This window comes from Amblyomma mixtum, chromosome 5 (assembly GCF_055824585.1).
Source record: "Amblyomma mixtum isolate Tamu chromosome 5, ASM5582458v1, whole genome shotgun sequence".
In the NCBI taxonomy this organism is placed as follows: Eukaryota; Metazoa; Arthropoda; class Arachnida; order Ixodida; family Ixodidae; genus Amblyomma; species Amblyomma mixtum.
In genome coordinates, this window is record NC_143016.1 from 182,528,855 (window position 1) to 182,552,667 (window position 23,813).

The following is a 23,813-nucleotide window of genomic DNA, read 5'->3' on the forward strand; positions in this document are numbered from 1 at the left end:
TTGGAGGCAGTTTTTTGTACGGCTTAATAGGACGGCCAATGAGAGAAGTGTAAGTACCCGGAAAAAACAGTTGTATATATCCTCCATACCGTCTAACGGCGGCATGACGACACTCCATTCTCCCATTACTATGACACCGAGAGGACTGAATCTGACACGTACCCAGCGTATGCCGTATAATCGTTAAGACAAGACCTTGCAGCAGAAAGTTTTGTTTCAATATACTCTTAATCAGTACTCAGTGCTTTATAATAAAGCTTCAAGAGGGCGACGAAGGCCGGACAGTGTTCCACAGCAAATTCGTGATAGGATGGAACGTTGCACACCAAGCCCAGTAGGCATGTTCTCCCCCTTTCAAACCAAACGTCACTCGTAGATGCTATTTGAAGGAACGAGTTTAGCGGCACCACTCCGACTGTAGGATCTTAATTGCATATTCTCCTCGAATGCCCCTTCAAGGATCTATGAAGCCAACCATAGCCTGAACTTCGAGAGGACGCAGAGCATACCGCACATTCCAAAATAGTGTCCTTGCTTAGAACACACACATTGCTTCAACAGCCACAATGTAAGCCGAATGCTGATAGTAAAGTCCTGGCTAATTACGTCTAGAACCTTGCAAATGGTACACTGACATATTCGGTCGAAACACCCTTAAAGTATTGTTGACATGTGTCATGAAGCACGGTTGTTTTTAGTTGTGTCCCCCGAATCTGTGTAATTAACTTACTTTTGCAGTGTGTGCAAGTCTGATTGTTGTTCCTATCAAAATATTTTTTTTCTTTTATATTGCAAACCATGTTATTTTGTCCTTACTGAGTATGCACTTTGTATAATTGCTGTGGCCCACCCACAAGCGCCCTGTCTTGAGCTTCCGTGGGCGCACATACTCCCATGTGTAAATATGACAAAATAAATCTATATATGTATGTACCCAGTGTGCAAGAAATAACATTGATGACTGAAGAAATTTGGGCGAGTTGGTACATTCATAAATCACAAGAGCACAGCAAACAAGGACAGAAGGCAGACGTAGACAAAGCAAGCTCTTAATTTAACTGACCTATTTACCAGAAGGAAAAGATAAATGTCAAGAATCTTACAAAACGATCACAAACGATACTGGCATACAAAGCACGAACAAGGGGGCCAGACTGCCCCGACCACAGATAGCCAAATTGGCCTCCATGTAGCCTGAAGCCAAATTATCAAGACACCCAAAAATGGGCAAAAATCTTTTTTGTTAGGTAACTCCCCGGGTATATTAATATAATTCTGCGCAAGAATATTTAAATATTGCTTTTTTCTTCGCGTGACCTATGAGAAGGTGGCCACGGCATGGTTTTTCCGCCAAACCCATGTTGCACATGTTTGAGGAGCGCAGCAACGCAGGCGTGCAGGCTAATTCGTGATAAAGCAAATACAGTCTCGATCATAAATATCGTGTGCTATTTTACGAATCCGAAAAAATCACGAAAATAGAAATGCACGAATGTTACCCCACAATAATGTCACTCAGCAATTGAGCATTGGTATGCATTCCGCCATTCATTATAGTTAAAGCTCACCACCATTTCCTCAACAGAACAAAGAAGCGAAAAAAAATACAATTAATTGCAAGACAAGATCTAGTAGAATAGATGGCGGCTAGTACAAAACCTAACACAGTAGATAAAAGAAACCAGGTGAAAGAGGATTTGCTTGGCCCATAATAATTGTTGCAGCTGTAAGGTGAAAAAATTCTTAGCAAGGTCTGAAATCATTTCAGCTATGCTGGCGAGGCCAAACTTCACGTGGAGCAGCCATTCTAACACTTCATGAGGAAGTCCATTTCGCAGGTCGGTCTTAATGAGCGAGACCTGAATGAACACTCGTTCGACGGCGGCGTTTTATACGTATGTTGATAACAAAGAGAGCGCTGGCTCAGAGATCAGTAGACACATCGGTTTGCCGGCAAACATTTCTTGTTTTAGCAGTTGACAAGCTTCCTCTCAATTTTTTTTTATGGACTGCGTACCCTGTGCCAGATCGTCAACTTTCGTTTCGAGCAGGGGTTACTTAGCTTCTAGTGCATGCTCTCTATAATAAAGTTGTAGACCTTTCTAACACAAAAATTAATCAGAGTCGCTTAGGGAATACTTCTCTGGGTGTTGTTGCCAGGTTTTGTGTAGCCAGGAACAGCTGTCGCGATTACCGTTTCAGGAGAAAAATAATCCCGCATTTAGACTAACAGGTGGCGGGTCCTTGTAGTGAAGCTTGTTCATTCGCTCGAATTGAATAATGATTCGCTTAGAAATTCACAAAAGGTTAATTTTGCCCATCACTCCATTTCACTTAATATAGCAGCTTTCTCTACTTCTCTTTGCCTCATAGGGCTTGCAAGGCAGCCCACTTAATGACGAACGATCGCGGAATGCTCAGCCGTCTGGTCCCAGATAAGCTGGTAGGTGTCTGTGGCAGGATCGCCAGCACTGCTAGCCCTGCTGCCATCACCTATGTATTCGGGACATGAACCGAGATAACGGCGCTTCCCTGCACTCTTGCTGCTTTTTTGGTGAATGTATGAACCAGGGGAAAGTTTCGCGTTGAAGAATTTTTGTAAACTACATACAAGGTAGTCAAGGCGGTCGAGTAGGGCATCAATACCACTACATTAGGGAATTATTAGTACACACGCACTTTACAAGGATGCATTTTCGGCCTTCATTTTTGAAGCGAAAGCATCACTACGCGAGGTAAAGCCAGTTTCGTGGTGGACCCAAGTTACACCTTCAAATGACCTTGAGCTTCGAATGCAAAGGAAAGGAGCACAACCGGCTCCGTGGGACAGTGGACACCTTAATCGCGCTTGAAGGTGTGAAACCGATGAAGATCGAGAGCTTCGAAAGGAAAGGCGCATAACTGCACCCTGGGATTGTCCTTTTTTTATGGCTGGGGGTTTGAGATTGCCAATGAAGATTTTACACACGATGATATAATCGTCACTTCTCAGATTTTGTCTGGTGTTGCTCTAGCTTAAGTCTGGGAGATTTTTGCCTATCGTAAGGACCGGGCACATGCCCCTGTTTACGCTTTTGCCTATCCTGGTAGGTTGGATGGGGTCCGTGTACTGCGTTAGCCCGCTTGGCTGGATAAAATCTGTTAGGGCGTTATGATTCATGGATATTTTCGTGTGTCCCCATTGCACATGTTGAGCGTTGAAGCCGCCAACCACTAGGGTTGTGTTTTGTACCGCGATTTGTCGGGCTTTGAGTGTTGCAGCTTTTGCTGGTCCAGACTGTGCCCGTGGACTACTGTATGCGTTCAGTACGAACAAAGTAGAGGAGCTCCTTTTTACAGGTAGGATTTCGATTGATATACAATCGAGCTCTACATTTTCAATGTCGCGGTTAACCACAGTAGGGTATCTATGTGCCACCTCAGTGTTTAAAGGCTGTTCTGTGATGTGACATGGCAGAACTGCCCGCGACCAAAATAAAAAGCTGATCGCAGACCTAGAACAGCGGACACAAACCCTCCTATCGTACGTAGGAAAAGCCACTAAAGAACTCGTAAATGACTTAGGCGTATATACGATTGACAGACGCCTTTCACGTATGTGGGAGCAAGGCAAAGTCTAGAAAAAGATGGCTTAAGCAAATATACAACAAAATGCTTAGAAACAGGATAGTCACACTCACGAAGGAAATTCAACACCACTCCGCAGAAGTCGTCAGATATCAGTGGAACCATATCTGCGAAAATGTACATGGCAATCTAGGCACGAGAGAGAAGTTGAGTCTTCTACGGCATATCCTTGATCCGGAATTCTACAAATCTATGACTCAACAGGAAATCATCAAGATTTTAGACATAGACCCAGGCACGGAGCAGCATATTATAAACGAGAGGTGAAGCCCGTAAGCGATTATAAAGGACAACCTAACCCTATCCTGGACGTGCACAGAACAATGGCGGAAATAAGAGCAACCCTCCATAAGATACGCTCGACATCCGCCACGGGAGAGGACAACACTAAAAAGAAGACACTGAGAAACCTAGACGACGCATCAATCGCAGACCTTACAGCCTTTGCGGAAGAGAACACTCTTGGAGGAATGGTAAACTTCCAGCGTATCGGAAACATGCCATCATAAAAAATTCATCCTAAAACCGGGTAAAAGATCGCGCTCGAAAGTCTCACACCTATTTTGCTTACTTCTTGAAAAAAAAAACTGACAGAGCATGTCATACTAGGCAGACTCCAGTCCGACACGCACAAAGAGAATTTATACCCATACACTATGCGCGGATTTAGACAACATTTACCAACATGGGACAGGGTGCTCACACTAGCAAACGAAGTCCTATATTGGGCAATCCTAGCCCTAGATTTAAAGAAAACATTTGATAATGTGAAACACAAAGAAACCCTAGAATCCCTTTCCCTGTTGAATGAAGGCGAAACGTCGTTTAATTACATCGAGGAGTTTATATCCGATATAACGGCTGAAATCCACCTTTAGTTTAGGAGACAGAGAAACGCCCCAAGGATCAATCCTCTCCTCCAGGTTATTCAACATAACCCTCTTCAAAATGGCACACGAACTCGATAAAATCCGAGATGTAGAGCACTCTTTGTACGCGCACGATATCAACATTTGGACCACCAAGAGCAGTATCAGCACAATACAAGATACGCTACAGCAAGCGGCAGATGTAGTAGCCGAGGAAGCAGATGCCGCGGGACTCGAATGTTCCCCCAAAATCCGAAGTCCTCACCCTACACACAAAGCGTCAAAGAAAGAATAAAACACCTGAGATCCAAATCTACGCAGAAGGGGCAGCCATCCTAGAAGTGAAAACACTAAGAATTTTGGGAATGTTGGTACAATGAAATAAGAAAACAACAACATACTAATAAAGACACTGACGAACACCGTCAACCAAACTCCCTCCTCATGTGACGCATCGAGAATAGGCGAGTAGGAGTTAAAGAAGCAGACATCAAGAAACTTGTACAGGCCATCGTTCTTAGCAGAGTTATCTACTGTACACCATACGTCACCCTCACGGTCGGAGAAAGAGACGAACTGGATTCTCTATTTTGACATTCCTACAAAATTGAGCTCAACCTCTCCCGTCATACGCCAAGTGAAAATCTACTACAGTTAGGAATTCATAACACCTTAGCGGAAATGATGGAAGCACACCTCACCGCAGAGTACGGTAGAATAACAGGCACGGAAACAAGACGTTTGGTCCTCAAGAAAGCAGGAATACAATAAGAAGGAGTCCGTGCATACACCTTGCCAATTCTAAGACACATGCACAAACACTTAATAATCTGTCCTTTGCCCAAAAACGTGCATCCACACTACGATACACACAGAAGAAAGGCTGGGGCACAAGAACTTCACAATATTTTCAGATCAGAAAGACACGGCGCATGTGGACGTTGCAAAACATGAGGACTGAGAAGCATTTTCCCTGGCCGTTGTCGATCATCGAGGTCATCCTCTTGCATCGCCGATGATCGATAAATCAAAATTTCCGGAGGAGTCCGACGAAGCTGCCATAGCTTTATGCATTACCTCCGCCACTCTGAAATACATCATCAGCGGCTCTATAACCGCTATTGAAAATTTCTTCAAAGGAAGGGCCCGCTCGAAAGCCATAAAAATCTTACCAAAAATCCCCAATACCCTCCAGATCACATTAATCCAGGTCCCTGAACATTCTAACCATCCTAGAAGTGAGGCGGAGCACTAATTTGCCCGAGGATTCGTAGTTAACTGGGAGGTACGTAACTGCGAGCTTAGGTCGGCCAAGGAGCGAGTGACAGCCTACAAAGAAATTACAACGCAGTTCAAGAAAGAAAAAGAAATTCTCCCAGAACCACATAGATCGCTAACAAAAACACAAAAATCCAGTTGGTGGCAGCTCTAAACAGACACTTTCTTTATTCCGTACATGTACTCCATTTGCTTCCCAGAGCAGTTCATCCCGTCTGTTCTCTCTGCGGACACGAAAAGGCAGACACACCGCACATTCTACACTTATGTAATCAAGACAAGCCATCGCAGAGTGTGCAGCTCTCGACCGAATCACAGTGGGAGGCCGCGCTGCTCAGCTCGTACTCGGAGGTTCAACTCCGTCTCACGGAGTGGTCCAAAGAGGTCGCCGAACGACATTGTCGGTCGGACACCTGGCGTCCGACACAGAAGAGGAGCTCAAAGCAGGGAGGGGAACATCACTCCAAGCCACGCCAACCCGCGCCTCTATTAAAGTTTACCTCCTGCCCCTCCGGCCTCCTTAGAGCAGTGGACACCTCAGTCGTGCTTTAAGCTACGTGGTTGTAGTGACAGATGTGCACCGCATGCGTTGGCATTCACAACGTTGCGGGAGAAACAAGAAACTGAAGCCATGGCTCGTCGGTGTTCATTGTGTGTATTGCAGTTCGCATTGACAACGTTTTAGAATCCCATGATTTTAAGGGAACAAAGAGCGGGGAACTGCTCTCTTGGGCATTGGAAGCCTGAATCGCGCTTTGAGGTACGTGGGGGGGTGAGAGAGAGAGAGATGTGGGCTGCATGCCTTAGCGCTGAAAACATTGTGGCAGACACGCGGCGCTGCAGGGATACGCAGCAGCGTTCATTGCGCTTGCATACTCTTACGATCAACCCGTTACTGCCACCTGCCAGGGTGGCAGGGTGGGCGCGCTGCCTATCCAGTGTCCAGAACGCATTCAACGGTACAGACGCCAAGCTACGTATAGCTGCCCGATACGCCACATCGTTCGCTCTCTAACCAGGTTCAAGAGTAGTTTAAGCGTAGCTAGCTTATTTTATGGGCTGTTGAGCTGCCCACACTTGACAGTTATCCCGTCTGTCCCTAGGTTCGCACAGTATTTCACTTGAATTTCGCTATGAGCTAGCAGCGCCTTCGATTGAGAAAATCGCCCCTCTGCAGATGCAGTGGCCGCTAGCACGAAGCCGGGAAAGGCTGTAACAAAATCACTGAAAATATTTGCAAGAGAGCAGATGTTAATAGCTGTTTTTACTATTTTACATATTCACATAAAAAATATAGTCCAAAAAAGCCGCATAGTCAAAAGCAATGTTTTGATTCCAAGTAGGGGAAAATGTTTACCAATTTAGTTATTAACAGACCAATCTGGCAACCCTGTGCTCGAACTCTCTACGCACGCGTCTAAAGCAAAAACAGTCTGGCAAACGAATATAGCCCTGGACGCATTCTATTTAGGCATTCTATCCTATTTTTTCATAAGGACCAGTTGGCTAACGAAATTATGGACGTGTTTTAAATGCGTAATTTTGGAGACGCTTTTGTCACCCGGCCATCAGTTGCGGTTTCAAGAAATGAATTACATTTCCTAAAGAGTGCCTATCTCCGTTGATAGCGTGAGTAAGGACGCGTCCGGGATTATCTTCCTTAGGCCAGAGTGGTGTTTCCTGCTGGACCCATGCGTGCATAGTTCGCGCCTTGTATGCTGGTTTAGTTCGTGTTTGTTTTTGCAAGACGCCAGACGTATATATTCTTTGTAATGAAGTTGGGCTTGAGTGAGCTCTTGTTTTCTCCATCGCGCTTATCTGTCCCCCGCAGTCATTATAAAGGCCCTATTTATACACCTCCAATTATAAACAGTTTAGCCAGACAAAGACTAGTCCACTTGTTGAAACGTTAACTCTCTGTGTGTGTCAAGAAACCATCTACGTATCACCTCTCGACTATACTACGAAAACAGCACTTATACCCCCCGATTCCTTCCATTCGAAAATTACTGAGAGGAAAGAGCCTCGGCATCCTTGATTCCGTCTCTGAACAGTGCACGTCTAGATAAGTTTGGGAACATGTCCCCACGTGTCGCGGACATGTCTCGCACATGTCGCACACATATGCCTATGGCAGCAGAAGTGCTACTCCCATCATTGGCGTTGGAAAACTCTCGCGGGACGCGATATGCGTTGTTCGTAGGGTGACGCTGCAGCCTTATGACCTTGAGCCTACCAGAAATGTGGAAGAACGCTAACATTATATTAATTCATAAGAAAAGAGACGTCAAAGAGTTCAAACATTACACACCAATCAACTTACTGAGCGTTGTCTACAAGTTATTGCCACGTATCATTGTGGTGTCTGCTCGTTCGCGCAAGGCCGCAGGAAAGGGGTGTTATCATTTTTGTTCGTGACGCGAGAAGCGACCGGACTAATCTCGATTGATCACACCTATGCCGAGCTGCATCTACGTGTTTCCAGATTACTCTAGATGCTCTCGACCGGTTATCTCGAAGTTTCCTTGCCGGCTTTAAATTGAACGATACCGTGAGCAGCGGGGATTCGTAGTTCGACGACTGACGAGCACGTTTGTTGCTTACGCCGCCGCCGAGTCATGGAGTTCTTTTGCGGGCGCAAGTCAGCCCAAATAAAGAGCTTCGTTTACAAGACTTTTTGGTGTCTTCCTGACCACTGGACTGTCGTCACTACAACGTGACATCTGGTGGAGGTGCTGGGTAGCCTTTCATGTTCTTCACACCTCCTACAAGTCGTGACGCCAGCCATCTGAGTCATCTACCGCAGGACCTGAGTCCAGTCCACCTCGCAAGCCGACGCCTGCAAGGGGACGCACCTGAGTTCGGGATTCTGCCAGACCTTACCCGGAAGCGAAAGCCAGCAGCAACGTCTACCATGAGCTTACCCCAGACGATGACTCCAATCATTTTTCAGCAGCCCCGGGTGCCATCCACCTTCGACGCTTCGCCTGGCGCCGACCCCGAAGAATGGCTGCATCAGTTCGACCATGTGGCTATCTTCAACAACTGGGACGATGCCACGAAACTTAGGTACGTCTTTTTCGCCTTGGAGGGACCAGCAAGAATCTGGTTTGAGAATGAGGAAGCTAGCCTCACGAACTGAAAAAACTTCAAGGAGCAGCTTCTAAAGACCTTCACGAACGTCGTGCCAAAGGAGAGAGCCCAGCAGCTGCTACAGTCTCGCATACAGCACCCAAACGAGACCGTTGCAGTGTACGCTGAGGAAATGAAACGTCTCTTCCGGCGTGCCGACGCAAACATGAAGGAAGAAGAATAAGTAAAGCTGCTCCTGCGAGGAGTTAAAGAGCAACTCTTTGCCGGCCTCGTCCGCAACCCACCGAAAACTGTCGCGGAACTCAAAGAGGAGGCATCCACGATGGAAAAAACTCTTGATGCCGGAGCCCGCCAGTATGACCACCAGTATGACCACCAGCAGCGCGTTTTCTCAGCAAGCTGCCTGGACACCGCTAACAACAATGACCTGCGGGAGGTTATACGTCAAGTTGTGCGAGAGGAGCTCCGACGATTGCTGCCAACGGGAACGCAGCCGCAACTTTCATCGCTCACTGACGTCATCCGGGACGAGGTTCAACAGGCCTTGGGTGTGACGCCGACACCCACGCAGCCTCTGCAGCCCCCAGCCATAACTTACGCCGCAGCTCTGCGCCGTCCTGCCCCTCGACGACTGGACCAAAGCCCCTATCGCCCTCAGCTAGCTGCGTTGGACCGCCGCCCTCACGCCCCAACCCGCGCATCCTGCGAGCGTCGCACACAGCCCAGGAAATGCGACGAGTGGAGAACTCCCGACCAGCGCCGCCCACTATGCTTCCACTGCGGCGAGGCTGGTCACATTCTCCGGTACTGACCACACAGGAGAATGGGCATCCGAGGGTTCTCTTACGACGTCCCACGACCCAGACCCGGTAGTTCGCGGGCTACTTGGGGCTGCGGGGAGGCAACAGACGACAGCTGCACGCCGCGTTGCCAGCCATATTGAGTTAGACTGTGTGCATTTGGCGTACTTTTCGTGTTCCTGAAGGACGATATGAGGTATGACGATATGACGATACCTTCTCATGAGGTCCGTAGCTGCTTTCTGAGCCATTGTACGACTTTGGTCTTGCATCTTCGTTCTATTTTCTTTAAATCAACCACACACGGACGCCCACTCGGAGCTGCGAGCGCGTATTCTTTGCTCGTGTCGTCAAGAGGTTCTTGCTCGCTTGTTTTGCGACATGCTGTCTGCGCGCTTACCTGAAAGCATCGCAGGTGAACCTCTCGTATACTGAGGCAACTGTAGCGCTTGCTGTCAACATTTTTTTGCGAAAGATTCCGTCTATCTGCCTATCCGAAACGAGTTGGGCTACTTTGTGCAAACTTCGGAGCGAGCAGTAGCGGCGAGCATACCTCCGAAGCTGAGTTCTGTGATGCACCTACGCTAAGCTGACAGTACGGTCTTCAAATCGACTCAGTATCATAATCGAGCGCAGGGCGTTGCTTCGGCGTCGTGGTGGCCGTGGCTTGCGTTGTCTGCTAGCAGATGACAGCGTCCTTGTACGGTAACCGAAGGGGAGCCCGGCTCTGGCGCCGAGTTCGAAAGCAGCCTATGGTAAGTAGGTCATGTGACCTTGAGCCTGTTTCCTGTCAGAGCGGAAGCCGAGACCTGTCAGCAAGCAGTCCGGGACTGGAAAAACAAATGCTGCCACTGATATCCTAGTGGAAATAAAAGAAAGTAAGGGGCTTGGGCAGGGCATGTAATGCTAAGGCACGGTAACCGCTGGTTTTCAAGGGTAACGGAGTGGATTCCAGGAAAAGCCATACGTAGAAAAGGGCGGCTGGAAGTTTGGTGGGCGGATGAGATTAAGAAGATTGCGGGGGTACGGGGGTGGCAGCTGGCGACGGAGAGGGTTAATTTGAGAGAAATGGGAGAGGCCTTTGCACTGCAGGGGGCGTAGTCAGGCTTATGAAGATGAAGACAACGGTGCAGTGATCGCTGCTCTTCCGTATGTTCTCAACGCGGGAAGGGCTGGATTGGCCAACTGCTGACACGCATCCTCGCTATACACCATACACTCTATGCTTATGCCACCACATAGGCCACGAAAGGAGAGGAAAGCAACGTGCAGTACACCGTCTACGAAGCTGCATATGTGATTGAAGGTATGCTGCCGTTTGTGATCCCAGCTATGGGCCTTACAAATGATAACTTTTTGTTTTCCACGCACGAAGCTCGAAGGAAAGCGTTGCGCCTACCCGGCAGCGGCCTCCAGCTTGACAAAGATACCACGGCTCGACAGTCTGATGTACTGGCGCTACATTTCGAGGCCAACTTACTGCTCCCCAATCCCTGCACTAAATTCAGAAGCAATTCGCGCAAGTGGCCCACGTTATCTGGCACCTGCACTATATGCACAGTGGCCCAAAATAAAGGAATATCATACCAATCCTCTTAATAGTCTTAATACCTCTCGGCACCTACCACACACCTGCTACCGCCAACTCCCCACAGAACTAAGCCGTCTCAACCTGCTCGAATGATCGCCGGCGTAGTTGGTCGAGGGTGTTGCCCTTTCACGAAGCAGCGTACTTACTGCCTACTTCAGCTGAGCGCATAACAGGGCGCAGGGGCTCATCGAGGCGCATTGGGCGGGCAGTTCTCACGCCTGCGCGGCACTGGAATGGGGACGCGCATACCTGCTCCCTCCAGAATATGGATGACCCTACACTCCCCCCCACTAAGGCCTCTTCCCTAGTCCCCGAGCTTCCAATGAATATCTAGGTCGCGGTGCTCAACAAAAACGTACCTCCAGTTACACACGGCATGCAGCCGTGCGCTCGTCCAGACCCTCGAACGCCGCTACGTCAACGTCCGACGCGCCGTTTATTTCTATGCGGCAGCCTAAACGCACAGCATTCACGCCATGGGACTAGCCGTCCTGGATGTCACCTCATACCCAACAATCGAGTGCTCCGCTTAGGGTACGATCTGACAGAACGACTGAAGAGGCCTCGGTAGCACGGCCAACTGCGCTCACACACCCTCTGTGAAACGCCGACAGCCACTCATTTAAGGAAACCGGCGCCCACACCAACCTAGACGAGCCTCACAGACTCGCAATCGCGTGCCGAACCCCGGATATCCCGGCTCACCATCTCCTCTTTAGACAATGCCATGCCTGGCACTAAGCCGGCCGGCGAGCGACGGCTGATATCGACTTTAGAGGCCGGATTGTACCGCCGACGGAGCCCCTGTATTGTAGTCAACGCCCTGGAAGTGGAATAGAAAGTACCATTTCATTACCAATTGTTCCGGAACAGCCTTAGTAATAGAGGTTTTTCTCCCACTCCTGTTTCAATGTTCACAGAAAAGGGGCTGTATGTAGATCTTTCTTTATGCTCACAAGTCTTCTCAAAGCCTTAGATATCTTACTCAATACTTTGGCCTTGAGGTAATCCAAAACTACTGCCTGCATACAGATCACGCCATGAAGCCACTGCTGTGCAACACAATACTTCAAAGATGATAAATGCGTTTCGTGTGGAGGTGTATGCGTTATCTACTCTGGGACTGATTTGTGTGGACAGGCTGAAATTACTAATCCTAAATCTATTCTTCTCACCTCCGAAGCTTTTACTCCGTACTGACATCGCTGTCATCGCACTAACGGCGCTGACATGGCGAGTCAAATGCATTTAGGACAGGTTAACTCTCAGTTTAGATTTGAACATTTCACAGAGTGACAAAGAACTGAAACAGCGGGCGCTACATCTGAACCTCTGGGTTTTTCTACCAGCTTTACGTCCCTGATTAGCTGTCGCGCCTCCTCTCTACATAACTCCCCAACGATTTCGAATTGTCACTCTCATTTTCCACTGTTTCCGATCATCCTCTTCACATTCCACTCCAAAGCCTGAACCCAACACCAGGGGACAGATTTTGCGGAGAAGTAGTAGTAATTCCCGCGCATTAAAAACGGTGAATTCAATATTAGGCGCGTTAAGAGTGTTTGCTCTGCAGACCAAAGTCGCATATAATATCTCTAGTTGTAGTGAAATTTATGCTGACTGATTGGACGGTACGAAACTTATCGCTTTTGTGATCATGCGGCCCCTTCCATTTCTTTTTGTAGAGGTTGCATGAAGGACAGATCCCCACTTTCACTCTTCGAAAGAGCGAGTGTGCTGGGAAATGAAATTCTAGTTTGTGGAGTTTAACTTCCCGAAGTGTCGCGTCGCCGATAACGAACACCTCAACATAGGGTTTCGGATTAATTTAGGTTACTGCAGGTTTTTAACACGCTCACAACACGCAATATAGGGGCGATTTTGTATCTCGCCTTCATCGAAATGTGGCCGCCGCGCCGGCATCGAATCCGCAAACTTGGGGCCAGGAGTCGAGCGCCGAAGCCACTGCGGAGCCCGGCCGCTCGGTTTCCTTTTACCCGTAAATATAACAAACAAATGCAGATGGTTTAACCCTCCCAGAATATAAGATTACGTACTTAGTTGGTATAACCCCTTTTTATTGTTCTGATCTATGGCTGAGCTTCCTGATTGCAGGTTTTGACCATGTTTTTTTTCCTTTCCTCCCACGTAAAGTGCACAGGCCATTCTTTCTTCACAAGGAAAAATATGTCTTTTAGTGAAGTTTATTTTGGTTGGTTACGCTTCACCTGCGCTCTGTTTTACTCCGATCTACATTGAAGCGGGGTGTTGCCAAATTAGTGGCCATCCTTTGTGTCCTGTTTGTTCGATAAACTATATAGAACAATACGGGAAGGGAGTAAGTTGGTACCAGGATCGTCAACTTTCAGCATTAATATCAAGCAGATTCAGTCGGCGCTTGTCCGTGCTTAGCTTCAATGGAACAGCCGCAACGCAGTATTGCGAGGAATCGCCTTGAAGACGTCGAACTGTACGCGGTATTGGCGCAGCAGGGAAGAGGCTCCCTTTCTAACTGCAACTTGATGTGAGGATACAAGTAAGGTGACAAGGTCGCCAATGTGATCGCACGAGTCGTAATGGTGTCAGAAGAATTGCCGGCACTACGTCGCTACAACAAGGAGCGTTGCCATACACACTTTGAAGATCGAGGGACGGAAGTGGCAGGAGGCAATCAAGGGGCCCGAACGATAGCTGCTCAGAGTCGGAAAAACGGGATCTTGAGTGAACGAAAAGGGCAGTGAGGTCTCAGTCACGCTCGATGCATGAACGTCACCGTGACAGAAGAAATGAAAAAGGCGATGTGGGAAGGCACAAATATGAAATGACAACAGTGCAGGATTCGGGAAAAAAATTCGACCTCCTCTGGACTGCCAAACATGCATCCCTCACTTATCGCATCCCTCAAGCTCTAAATCTGACAGGTGACAGCCGCCCTCGACCTCAGCATTCCATACTTTTCGGTCTTAGGGGTGGCTAAAGTGATCCGCTGCACTGCTCATAAAGAAACCGTTTGGACTGAAGAGATTTGTCTGAAGCACCTAAGTACTTTTTTTTCTGGTTTGGTTTGGTTTATGGGGTTTAACGTCCCAAAGCGACTAAGCCTATGAGAGACACCGTAGTGGAGGGCTCCGGAAATTTCGACCACCTGGGGTTCTTTAACGTGTACTGACATCGCACAGTACACGGGCCTCAAGAATTTCTCCTCCAAAGAAATTCTAGCCGCCGCGGCCGGGATCGAACCCGCCTCTTTTGGGTCAGCAGCCGAGCACCATAACCGCTGAGTCACCGCGGCGGCGGCCGTAGTGAAATGAGCACTCGTACTCTTAATTCAGAACTCATCCCACATCCCACCGTTTCCCTCCTTAGTCTTTATTTTAGTTATTGGTAATTAGGCACGCAGCGCACACGTTTTACCGTCACTTACAGCCTTTGTCAACTAAGGCACTTCGTTGCAACAACAGAACTGAACAAAAGAAGATGCTAAGAGACATGACCAGCTCACAAACACGTCAACCAGCGCCGCAGTGTTTCTTTCTATGTTTTACTTTGTCGTCATAGCTTCCGGCAAGCATTGGTGCTACGAAGCACCCCATGACTTCCTATATTGTCATCTCTGGGTACTGCGAAGGGCTACGCACACAAGGACGTCTGGTAAAAGCATGCGGTGCACTCATGCAGGTGCGATACCTGGCTCTGAAGCAAGCTCCACGAGGACATTAATGTTTGATCTGCCGTGAATCGGTCGCCCGTGGGCGACATGCTTCTCATAGCTGCTCGAAAACTTATACCTCGCCTCCACATCTTGGAAGAACAAATAGCAGCCCACGGTCAGCTCGCCATCCAGCCATCCGAGCGACGAGCACCAACCCCTGCGGAAATAGAGCGTCGGGGCAAATTACTGCTGGTAATGCAAAGAGAAGTTTCAATGCTTAGTAGAGGACTGCACTTAACTATTGTTAGGTTATTCCCCCACAACACAGTTGGACTGATAACAGACAGGACATTTTTTACGCATACTTCAAACGTGCTGATGATCAGCTATAATCAGTTGCAGTGAATTTTTGTTTCTTAGAAAATTAACTGGGCTAAAACTTGCAGAAACAGCTGAAATGGGCCGCAACTCCTAGAAAACCTGTCAATAAAGCGAAATGGAAGGACACAGCACCGTCTAGAAATCAATCATTGCAGATAAAAGCATTATATCGACAAAAAAATAAATGTTCTCTTTTTGACCGTGAGAATAGTTACATAGTAAAAATATAGGTAAATACTAAATATGCATGTAAAAAAAACAGCACTTTATTTCAACACAAAGCACTGGAATAAACTGTCACGGAGGAACTGACTATTAGACTGGTTTTATTGTCTAAAGTGGTGAAAACGTCGCCGTGGTGGCTCAGTGGTTATGGCGCCTGGCTGCTCACCGGGAAGACGCGGGCTCGATCACGGCCCCCCTGTCGAAATTTTATGAAGGCGAAATTCTGGAGGCCCGTGTACTGTGCGATATCTGTGCACGTCAAAGAAACACAGGTGGGCGAAACTTTTGGAGCCCTCCACTGCGGCGTCCCTTGTAGGCTAAGTCGCTTTGGGTGGTTTAACCCCCGTAATCCAATCTAAAGTGCTGAAAAAATTTTGAAAACACTTATACTGCGCCTTAAGGGGGTGACAAGATGGCATTAATGGTCCCTTCTGAGGCCTGGGGTTCCCTTTGCTCGTCAGACAGGCATCCTGTTATTCAAAATCATGTACCGCTTAACCTACCCTTAGGTGTATAATGCGATATCATTGGAGATTTCACTGTTCCTTTGAGAGAAACCGTTCGCAAGCAGTTTGGAAAAGCAGGCTTGGATGGGTTGGGAGCGCTTAGGGTCTGCCAGGGCAGAAACTTTCAAGACCTTCTTTGCGACGTTGCGTTGTGACGGTGCTGCTAGTGCTGCACTGTGTGAGGAAGAAATTAAATATTTGTCCGTAGTTTGGAGCCCAGGGACGTTTCCATATGCCTCGGAATGGGACTCCTGTAGTATATATATGGAAGTTCTATCGAATGGAGGAGAGTCCAAAAATCTTCTACCCACGAGCAGACTACTAAGGATGCATTACAAGCCACACGTTGTGACTCATATGTAAGCTATAGGGCACAAAGTTTTAATAAAGGATATATACGCTGCATACAAATTTTCTGCTTTTTCTGGAGCGCTCTTAAATGGAGAGTGTGCTCAAAACAAAATTTTGGTCTCCTGCTGCGGCGAATCTCTCGACGTACTTTTAACCAACTTGTTTCAGGCTTTTTCTTATTTTTCAAAACCACCCATTCTTGGAAGTTGTGCTTTATGGGCGACTAAGTGCACATTTGTCTTCCCTGGAGATGGAACTGGGAGAGTTTTCTCTGATAAATTTCCACTCTTAGCATTTCCTTGCAGTACCAGGGCGGCTTCTCCAGGAAGTAGATAACAATGGTTCACATCGGTCATTACTTCCTCTGCACATATACATGGAGCCTTACCTATCCTTTATTAATACCAGTGTATCAAAGCGAGTTCACTGGGTGCAGACTCAGTTGGCCGCAAAGATCCCATTTAGACTCCACACTCCGACCTTACAGGTTAAGGCCTTCCTCCAGCGAAGGCGACGTTTCTTCTGTGACCAGTGAATTACTACCTTTGCCAGCAACCGTAAACTATTGAACAATGCTTTGTGTTGTGTTCCGAGGATGAGTTTATTAGGAATATTTTTAAGAAGACTTCTAAAAACGACATTAAGACCACGCCTTTCTTCATATGATTTCTGCTTGTAATGAAATGAAAGATTTTGCGATTCCGAGGTAACATTTCGTGTTTATAAGGGTTCTTAGCGTGCGGAAAATCCGCATCATAGATAAACACGCAAAAAAGCCGTTTTCAACGAAGTCACTGTTCAAAGAACACTGAATTTTAGTGCGGGAATCATGTCCTGCGCAAGTTCCACCTCCTGATTGGTGGTGTTTCTTGACGTGTACGGCTCCTGTTTTTTTTTTCTTCTGTGCGGGAAGCATGTCCTGCGCAAGTTCTACCTCCTGATTGGTGGTGTTTCTTGACGTGTACGGCTCCTGTTTTTATGCGTAGCATATTGCAATCACTCAGTTCAGCCCTTGGACTTGGCCGGGCAGCCACCAAAACACGTGACGTGACGTCACCAAAGCACGTAAAAACTAAAAAAAACAAATAAAAAACAAAAAACAAAGACAAAGAAAAACAAGTGCGCCTGAGCATGGTGGCGGTTGTCAGCGCCCCGTTTCAAAAGGGGGCAGTCCTATCCATCCATCCATCCATCCATCCATCCATCCATCCATCCATCCATCCATACGTCACGGAGGAAAAGCTGCTTAGAAAATCGAGTGCCGCCAAGCAATGCCTCGCGCAAAAAGACCGCCCTATATGCAACGCATTCTTGGCTTAACCAAGCTAAGCCTGGGCATTTTTTTTTTCTTTTGTGCGGGAAGCATGTCCTGCGCAAGTTCCACCTCCCGATTGGTGGTGTTTCTTGACGTGAACGGCTCCTGTTTTTTTTCTTTTGCACGGGAAGCATGTCCTGCGCAAGTTCCACCGCCTGATTGGCGGTGTTTCTTGACGTGTACGGCTCCTGTTTTTTTTTTGTGCATGCAGATGTACTGGATTGATGGCGGCGTTAGGCCGTAATCCCCCATCACTGAATTCTGCCCGGTCAAGTAAGGCACGAGGATACATACGAGGATCATACAACGGTGATAAAACTAGCTTCGCAGATGGCGGAGCAGTTTAACGCATCATGAATCACGGGGTTTAGAGTTAGGTACCTTTTCTTTCTTTAGTGCGTTAACATTATAGCCATCATCATCGTCACTATAAAGGAATGTTCCTATCATTTCATGCAACGATGACAAAAAAAAAAGCTTCGGAGATGGCCGAGCAGTCTGACTTATCATGAAACACAGGGTTTAGAGTAAGGTGGCTTTTCTTTCTTTAGTGCGATAACAGTATAGCCATCATCATTATCACCATCAGCCTGACTACACCCACTGCAAGGCAAAAGGCTCGCCCATGTGTTTCTAGTTCGCTCGGTCATTTGCCAGCTGCAGCCATCGTATCCCGGCAAACTTCTTAATCTCATCCGTCTACCTACTGTCGCCCCCTGCTACGCTTGCCTTCTCTTGTAATCCAATCCGTTACCCTTAAGGATTAACGAGAAGAGAAAACTGGGCAAGTTGGAACTGATTGTCGTCGTCTCGTCGTCGGCTCGTGTCGTCGCTTGCTTCTTCCACTACGTCCAGTGGTTTGCGCTGCTTTGAGATGAACCCTTGAGGACCGGTGGTTTTCTTTCCTTCGCATTACATTCCCTGCCCAAGCCCATTTCTTCCTCTTAATTTCAACTAGGATGCCATTAATTCTAAATAGTGTAGTTCTATCATGTATAATAGACTGTGGCTCTGTAGTGTACGAGTCAGCATGAAAAAGCACCTCAAAACACTCAATGTAGTGTACCACCTGGGTCTAAGGTTGGCTGTTGGATCGTTTCGCACAAGCCCAAATGCCAGTTCATACGCTGAGGCGGACCGATGGTCAGTTGAAGGATGGCGGACCTTTACTACTGTGACATATACGTTACGAAAGTACTATCTTATGGTGACCACCCATGCAATGCGCCATTGGGAAACCCAACCACTACACTGCTGTTTTCAAACCGACCATCTGAAACCCATCTTCACCCATTAGAATGCCACACTTGTCCATGACATGAAGAAAGCAGTCTCAAATATTCTGCTGACTTCTTCTCAAGACATACCTGCTCCTTGGGAAGTGCATGCAGTTTTGGGAGGTTGGCAAGCACGGGTCGCCAATTGGCCCAAAACAGCGCCTCATGTCCCTAAAAGCAAAGTACCAGTGCGCACAGTTTTACACCGAGGCATCCAAGACTTGCTCAGTTTCATGTGCAGTTCACAGCTGCCTGGTTTCCAAAAGACGAACAATGCATAGACACAGAAGCATATTTATTGCAGAATGTCATGGTATCCTGCTGGCTGTCAGATCCATTCTATAAAAGCATATCCCCACCTCTGTTATTTACTCAGATTCCATAAGTGTGATTATGGCCCTGTCCTCTAGGAAAGCCTACAAAAACAGTGTAATATATTTCTCCCTAAATGTCTTATGTCTGCACGCACGTTGCACCTGAATATGCTTTGAAGCAGTTCACTGTGGCGTAGATGAAAATAAGAAAGCAAATGGGCTTGCTGCGTCCGCTGTCGAACTAAGTCGTACTGTGGTAAACCAACTTCCATACAAGGGCCTCAAGCCGTATATACATACCGCACTCCTCAAAGAGTGGCAGCAGGATTGGGAAGAAGAAACAGAGAAGTGCACACAATGAATCTGAGGATTGGAAAGTATGTCACAGAAAAACAGAATAAATTCAAAGGAGTTGCTCCCTACAGACTGAGGATAGGACCTGCATACATGATTACTTACATCACTCATATCACTCACATCAAACTCTAATACGGCCCAAGCTCGAGTACGCCGCGTCAACTTGGGATCCTGGTCAAGTAAACCTAACACAGGCATTGGAAATGGTTCAGAATAATTCTACTCGCTTCATCCTTTCTAACTATACTAGAACAGCAAGCATCAGTGCCATGAAATCTAGCCTTAAGTTACCATCCTTGTCATCACGTCGCAAAATTTTTCGCATGCGCCTTTTTCACAAATTATTCTATCACCCGCTGTTTCATGCCGGATTATCTCACCACCTAAGTACGTATCACCAAGACTAGATCACATTCATAAGGTTGGCATCCCTTTCTGCAGATCAAAAACTTTTTTCCAGTCATTCGTACCACCCACATCGAACGAGTGGAATCACATTCCTTCTTCGACGGCCACCATCACCGATCATCGATTATTCAAGAACGTCATAGCTAACCTTGTCCAACTAGGATTCCTTTTATACTGTTATCTTTTTTTTTCTTTTTCTTAAACGCCTCAGCTAATAATGTATGTGTAGAAGTAATGCTTTTACCTTGTCTGTTTCATTAACTCTTGTTTATTGATTACATTTTTTTTCTTTTGTAACCACTTCCCTTTCTAATGCCGTAATGGCCCACAGGGTGTAATAAGTAAATAAATTTTTAAAAATAAATAAATAAATAAAAGGATGCACCGGCAACACAATGCTCGAAGTGTGGAGCCCGCACCTGAATTGTACACATAATAGGTATGTGCCAGAAATTGTAACAGACACACGACAGCCCTTCTGAGTACAGATATTTAGAATAGCAATGCACCCTTCTTTATTTTTATGTATTGGCCGCATGTTTTCATTGAATAGGGTTTTTTAAGTTTTAACTCATGTAGGCGTAAACGGGCTGTAATGATGCTTTCCCACCACTAGGCAGTGCTATGGCCCTGGATAATTTTAGACGCCCTTAGATGTTTACATTTCCAAATATAAGCCCAGCCCTGTTATTCCAAATAGTGTTTAACAAAATTACGCTCACATAGCCTCTCTGTTAAAGTATTTCCTGCGACCATTTGTGTATTTTTTCTGTTTGTGCTGAATTGGAATCAAGAACGCAGTGAATATAGCGTCGTATAAGGATAGATAGTCGGTGAAAACACATACCAGAGGTGTGTTGCAAGCTCAGAAAGCCACAGCAACAAGCTATAGGACAGGAATTCGCGCAAAGGGAGGAGTGATGCGGCTTCACCAACGAGGAAAGTGCCTGCTCAATTATCTGTGCAACCTTGGTTTGCCCGCAGCTGTACAATGTTTTTAATGGCAGGCCGAAGTAAAGAAAAAATCATTGCAGGATGTTAACGAACTAGCCCGAGAAAAGGAGGACATTGTAGTGTTATAATGCAGGCCTTTGAAATTAAATTGGGTTTCAAGAGCCCTATGCCGCGCAGAGCTTATTACAGAGACTACTGTGAGCAAGTTATATTATGTGCTCAAACTTTCCCCATACAAATTTTCTCATATCTGGATGAAATGGTAGCAATCAGTCACTTAGTCGCTTTGGGACGTTAAACCCCATAAACCATAAACCAAGCAATCAGAATATGTACCGGTAAGTGCAAGGCACTGCGGGTATTTCAACTTCCAGAGAATGTACAGTTGGAAATTATGGCGTGATGCAGTTGAAATGCCTGCTTTTCACTAAAGAGGCCTAAAACGACGTCTCAACGGGAAGGTTCTTAACTTACGAGATGTGGTGCGTTTTTTTATTGTCTGTACTCGTTCAAGGCGTATGGTTTGTACAGCGTCCGAAAGCGACTAAGGCTATGAGGGACGCGGCAAGGAAGAGCTCCGCAAGTTGTACCACCTCAGTTTTTCTAACGTGCACTGGCATCACACAGTACATGGGCCCGCAGAATTTTGTCTCCATCCAAATTTGGCCCCCGCGGCCGGGATCGAAACCGCGCCTTTCTGGTCACCAGCCGAGCGCTTCAGTGTGACTACTGGTGTGCTGCACTCTCCGCTTTAAACCAGAATCTCAATGACTTATGTTCACATTCCTCAGTTAGAAGTAATATATGTGCGTCCCATCACAATAGATTGTCATCAAACATTACCACTTTGATGCTTATTATGGAGTGATGATCTCTAGCGCAGCATTTTAAGGCGATGGTACACCTTGAGAGCAGCCCTGTTAATCTTCCTCTCTAATAACCATGTCACATGACACTCCGCAAGACAATTAAAGACGAACGATAACCATGTCACCCCACTACTCTTGTAGTGGTGTCACATGGCGCCCCTCAGAAACCTTCCCTGCGAAGTCCTCTAACTTACCTTGAGGGCCAGTATATCAAAAGCATTACTGGAGCTATGAATGGATTTGAAAGGTCAAACGGTAACGGAATTTTATGTCTTACTTGGACATGCTTAGCAGACAACGTCTTTCGTAGCAGGAGCACATTTTATTGGGGTTCCTATAGCCTCTCATTGTACTCGCAATATTTTTGCTGCCCCAAGATTTCAGTGCTAAATAAGCACTATCTACTGCAAGCTACCGCATAGTATGTGAACATATGGTGCATGCACAAAATACCTGAAAGTGGTATATCGAAAATCTTCCATGCTTAGTAGTCATGTCTGCATTCGTCTGCATGCAAGCACAAAACATTACCTGAGTGAGTTTTGGTGCTTTTTTGCCATTTCACTTCCCTGGTGCTGTCATTTTGCAAGTTCAGTGATATACCTGCTCTAATACATTTATAGGAATTTAGGCGCTCTTAGTGGCCTCGTTGACTCGGCCTTCCAATATGGCACCTGTCGACATTGTCAAAGAATCTCAAAACAATCAGCATATAAGACAGATTGATGCTGCATTCCCAACGGTGTACATGCTTAGCTCGCCAAAATATATTTCTTGTACTGCACACACTCAGAAATTGTAAAAATCGAGTACAGAAACAAAGGCAAACCGCGAAAAGACATACGTAATAAATGTGACCCCTTCTTCTCATGCACCTAGCAGCAATGAATGTAGTAAAAAACTTCACAGCAGTCAAGAGGCATTTGACTTGAGTAGCAACATACAAACCTTTTTAGGAATACTAGAAATAAAGGTACTCCTGCCGCACTATGAAACTGTCTTCCTTGGCCCTGTATCTTGACGTGACTAGGCGCACATTGGTTTGTTCTGAAAGCGAATGTATTATAGTGCTAACCATACCGTTCCTACTTCCCCTGTCGTCAGTTTGTGTTACACTTCCTGCTTTATGCTATTTAGATTTTTTAGATTTTCACCTTTCGCTGTTTCAATTTACAGATGCAGCAATATTTTTCCTGGCTTCCTTCTTTGTGTTGTCCGCTTCTGATTTATGTTTTGCGAACTGTTCTCCTGTTTTTTTTTTCTTCTACTTTGTCTGCATAGTACATCACTGCACTTTTCCAGTTGTGCGTCCCTCCTGCTGCCTGATTACACGTGCCAGCTTTTTTATTTCTCCTCTACTTTTGTTAATATTACTGAACAAAGTATGTTTTACTAAATTGTTTAACTTTGAAATGTAGACCATCATCTGCGTGTCCGCTCCCTCTTTTAGCAGATGCCAAGAATGGCGATGCCTACTTTGCCAAGAATCTTTTCTCCACATACCTTCACCTCATAAGTAAAGCAAACGCTTTGCTCTCATCAGTGCACCTTTTTGGTTTCTGTACAGTTTGTGCGTGTTCCTAAATTGACGACTGACGCACTGCCAGGCTGACGTATATTATTGCAAGGAAGCCGAATTGACGATTTTCGCTGTGTCCTTCTTGGGTGACATATTGCAAGGAAGTCGAATTTATCTCACTGCTAATGAACATTTTACATAGCGATTAATATGCTTTCTTCCATAACAATATCTTTTCATTGCTTTATTTAAGATATTGGGTGCTAGGCAGTATGTACACTTTTGAAGTCACTCTGCTACGCCCTATTGTATGCTCGGCGACAACTTAAACCGCTAAACATTTCAGCGCCATTCTTTAACATGCCATTTGTGCTTTGAGGAGCAGGTATGGGGGCCTCAAACAGCCTCCTAAACTACGCCTTAGATA

General features: G+C 46.4%; 1 protein-coding gene across 1 annotated transcript in view; it reads right to left on the reverse strand.

Annotated features, from left to right (window-relative positions):
• The window catches only part of LOC149345010 (uncharacterized), a 37,543-nt gene that overhangs the window by 773 nt on the left and 12,957 nt on the right, over positions 1–23,813 (reverse strand). The window contains exon 2 of the mRNA XM_089542717.1: positions 14,946–15,127. Within this exon, the coding sequence (XP_089398843.1) occupies positions 14,946–15,127 (182 nt within the window). The remainder of the gene's footprint in view (positions 1–14,945; positions 15,128–23,813) is intronic.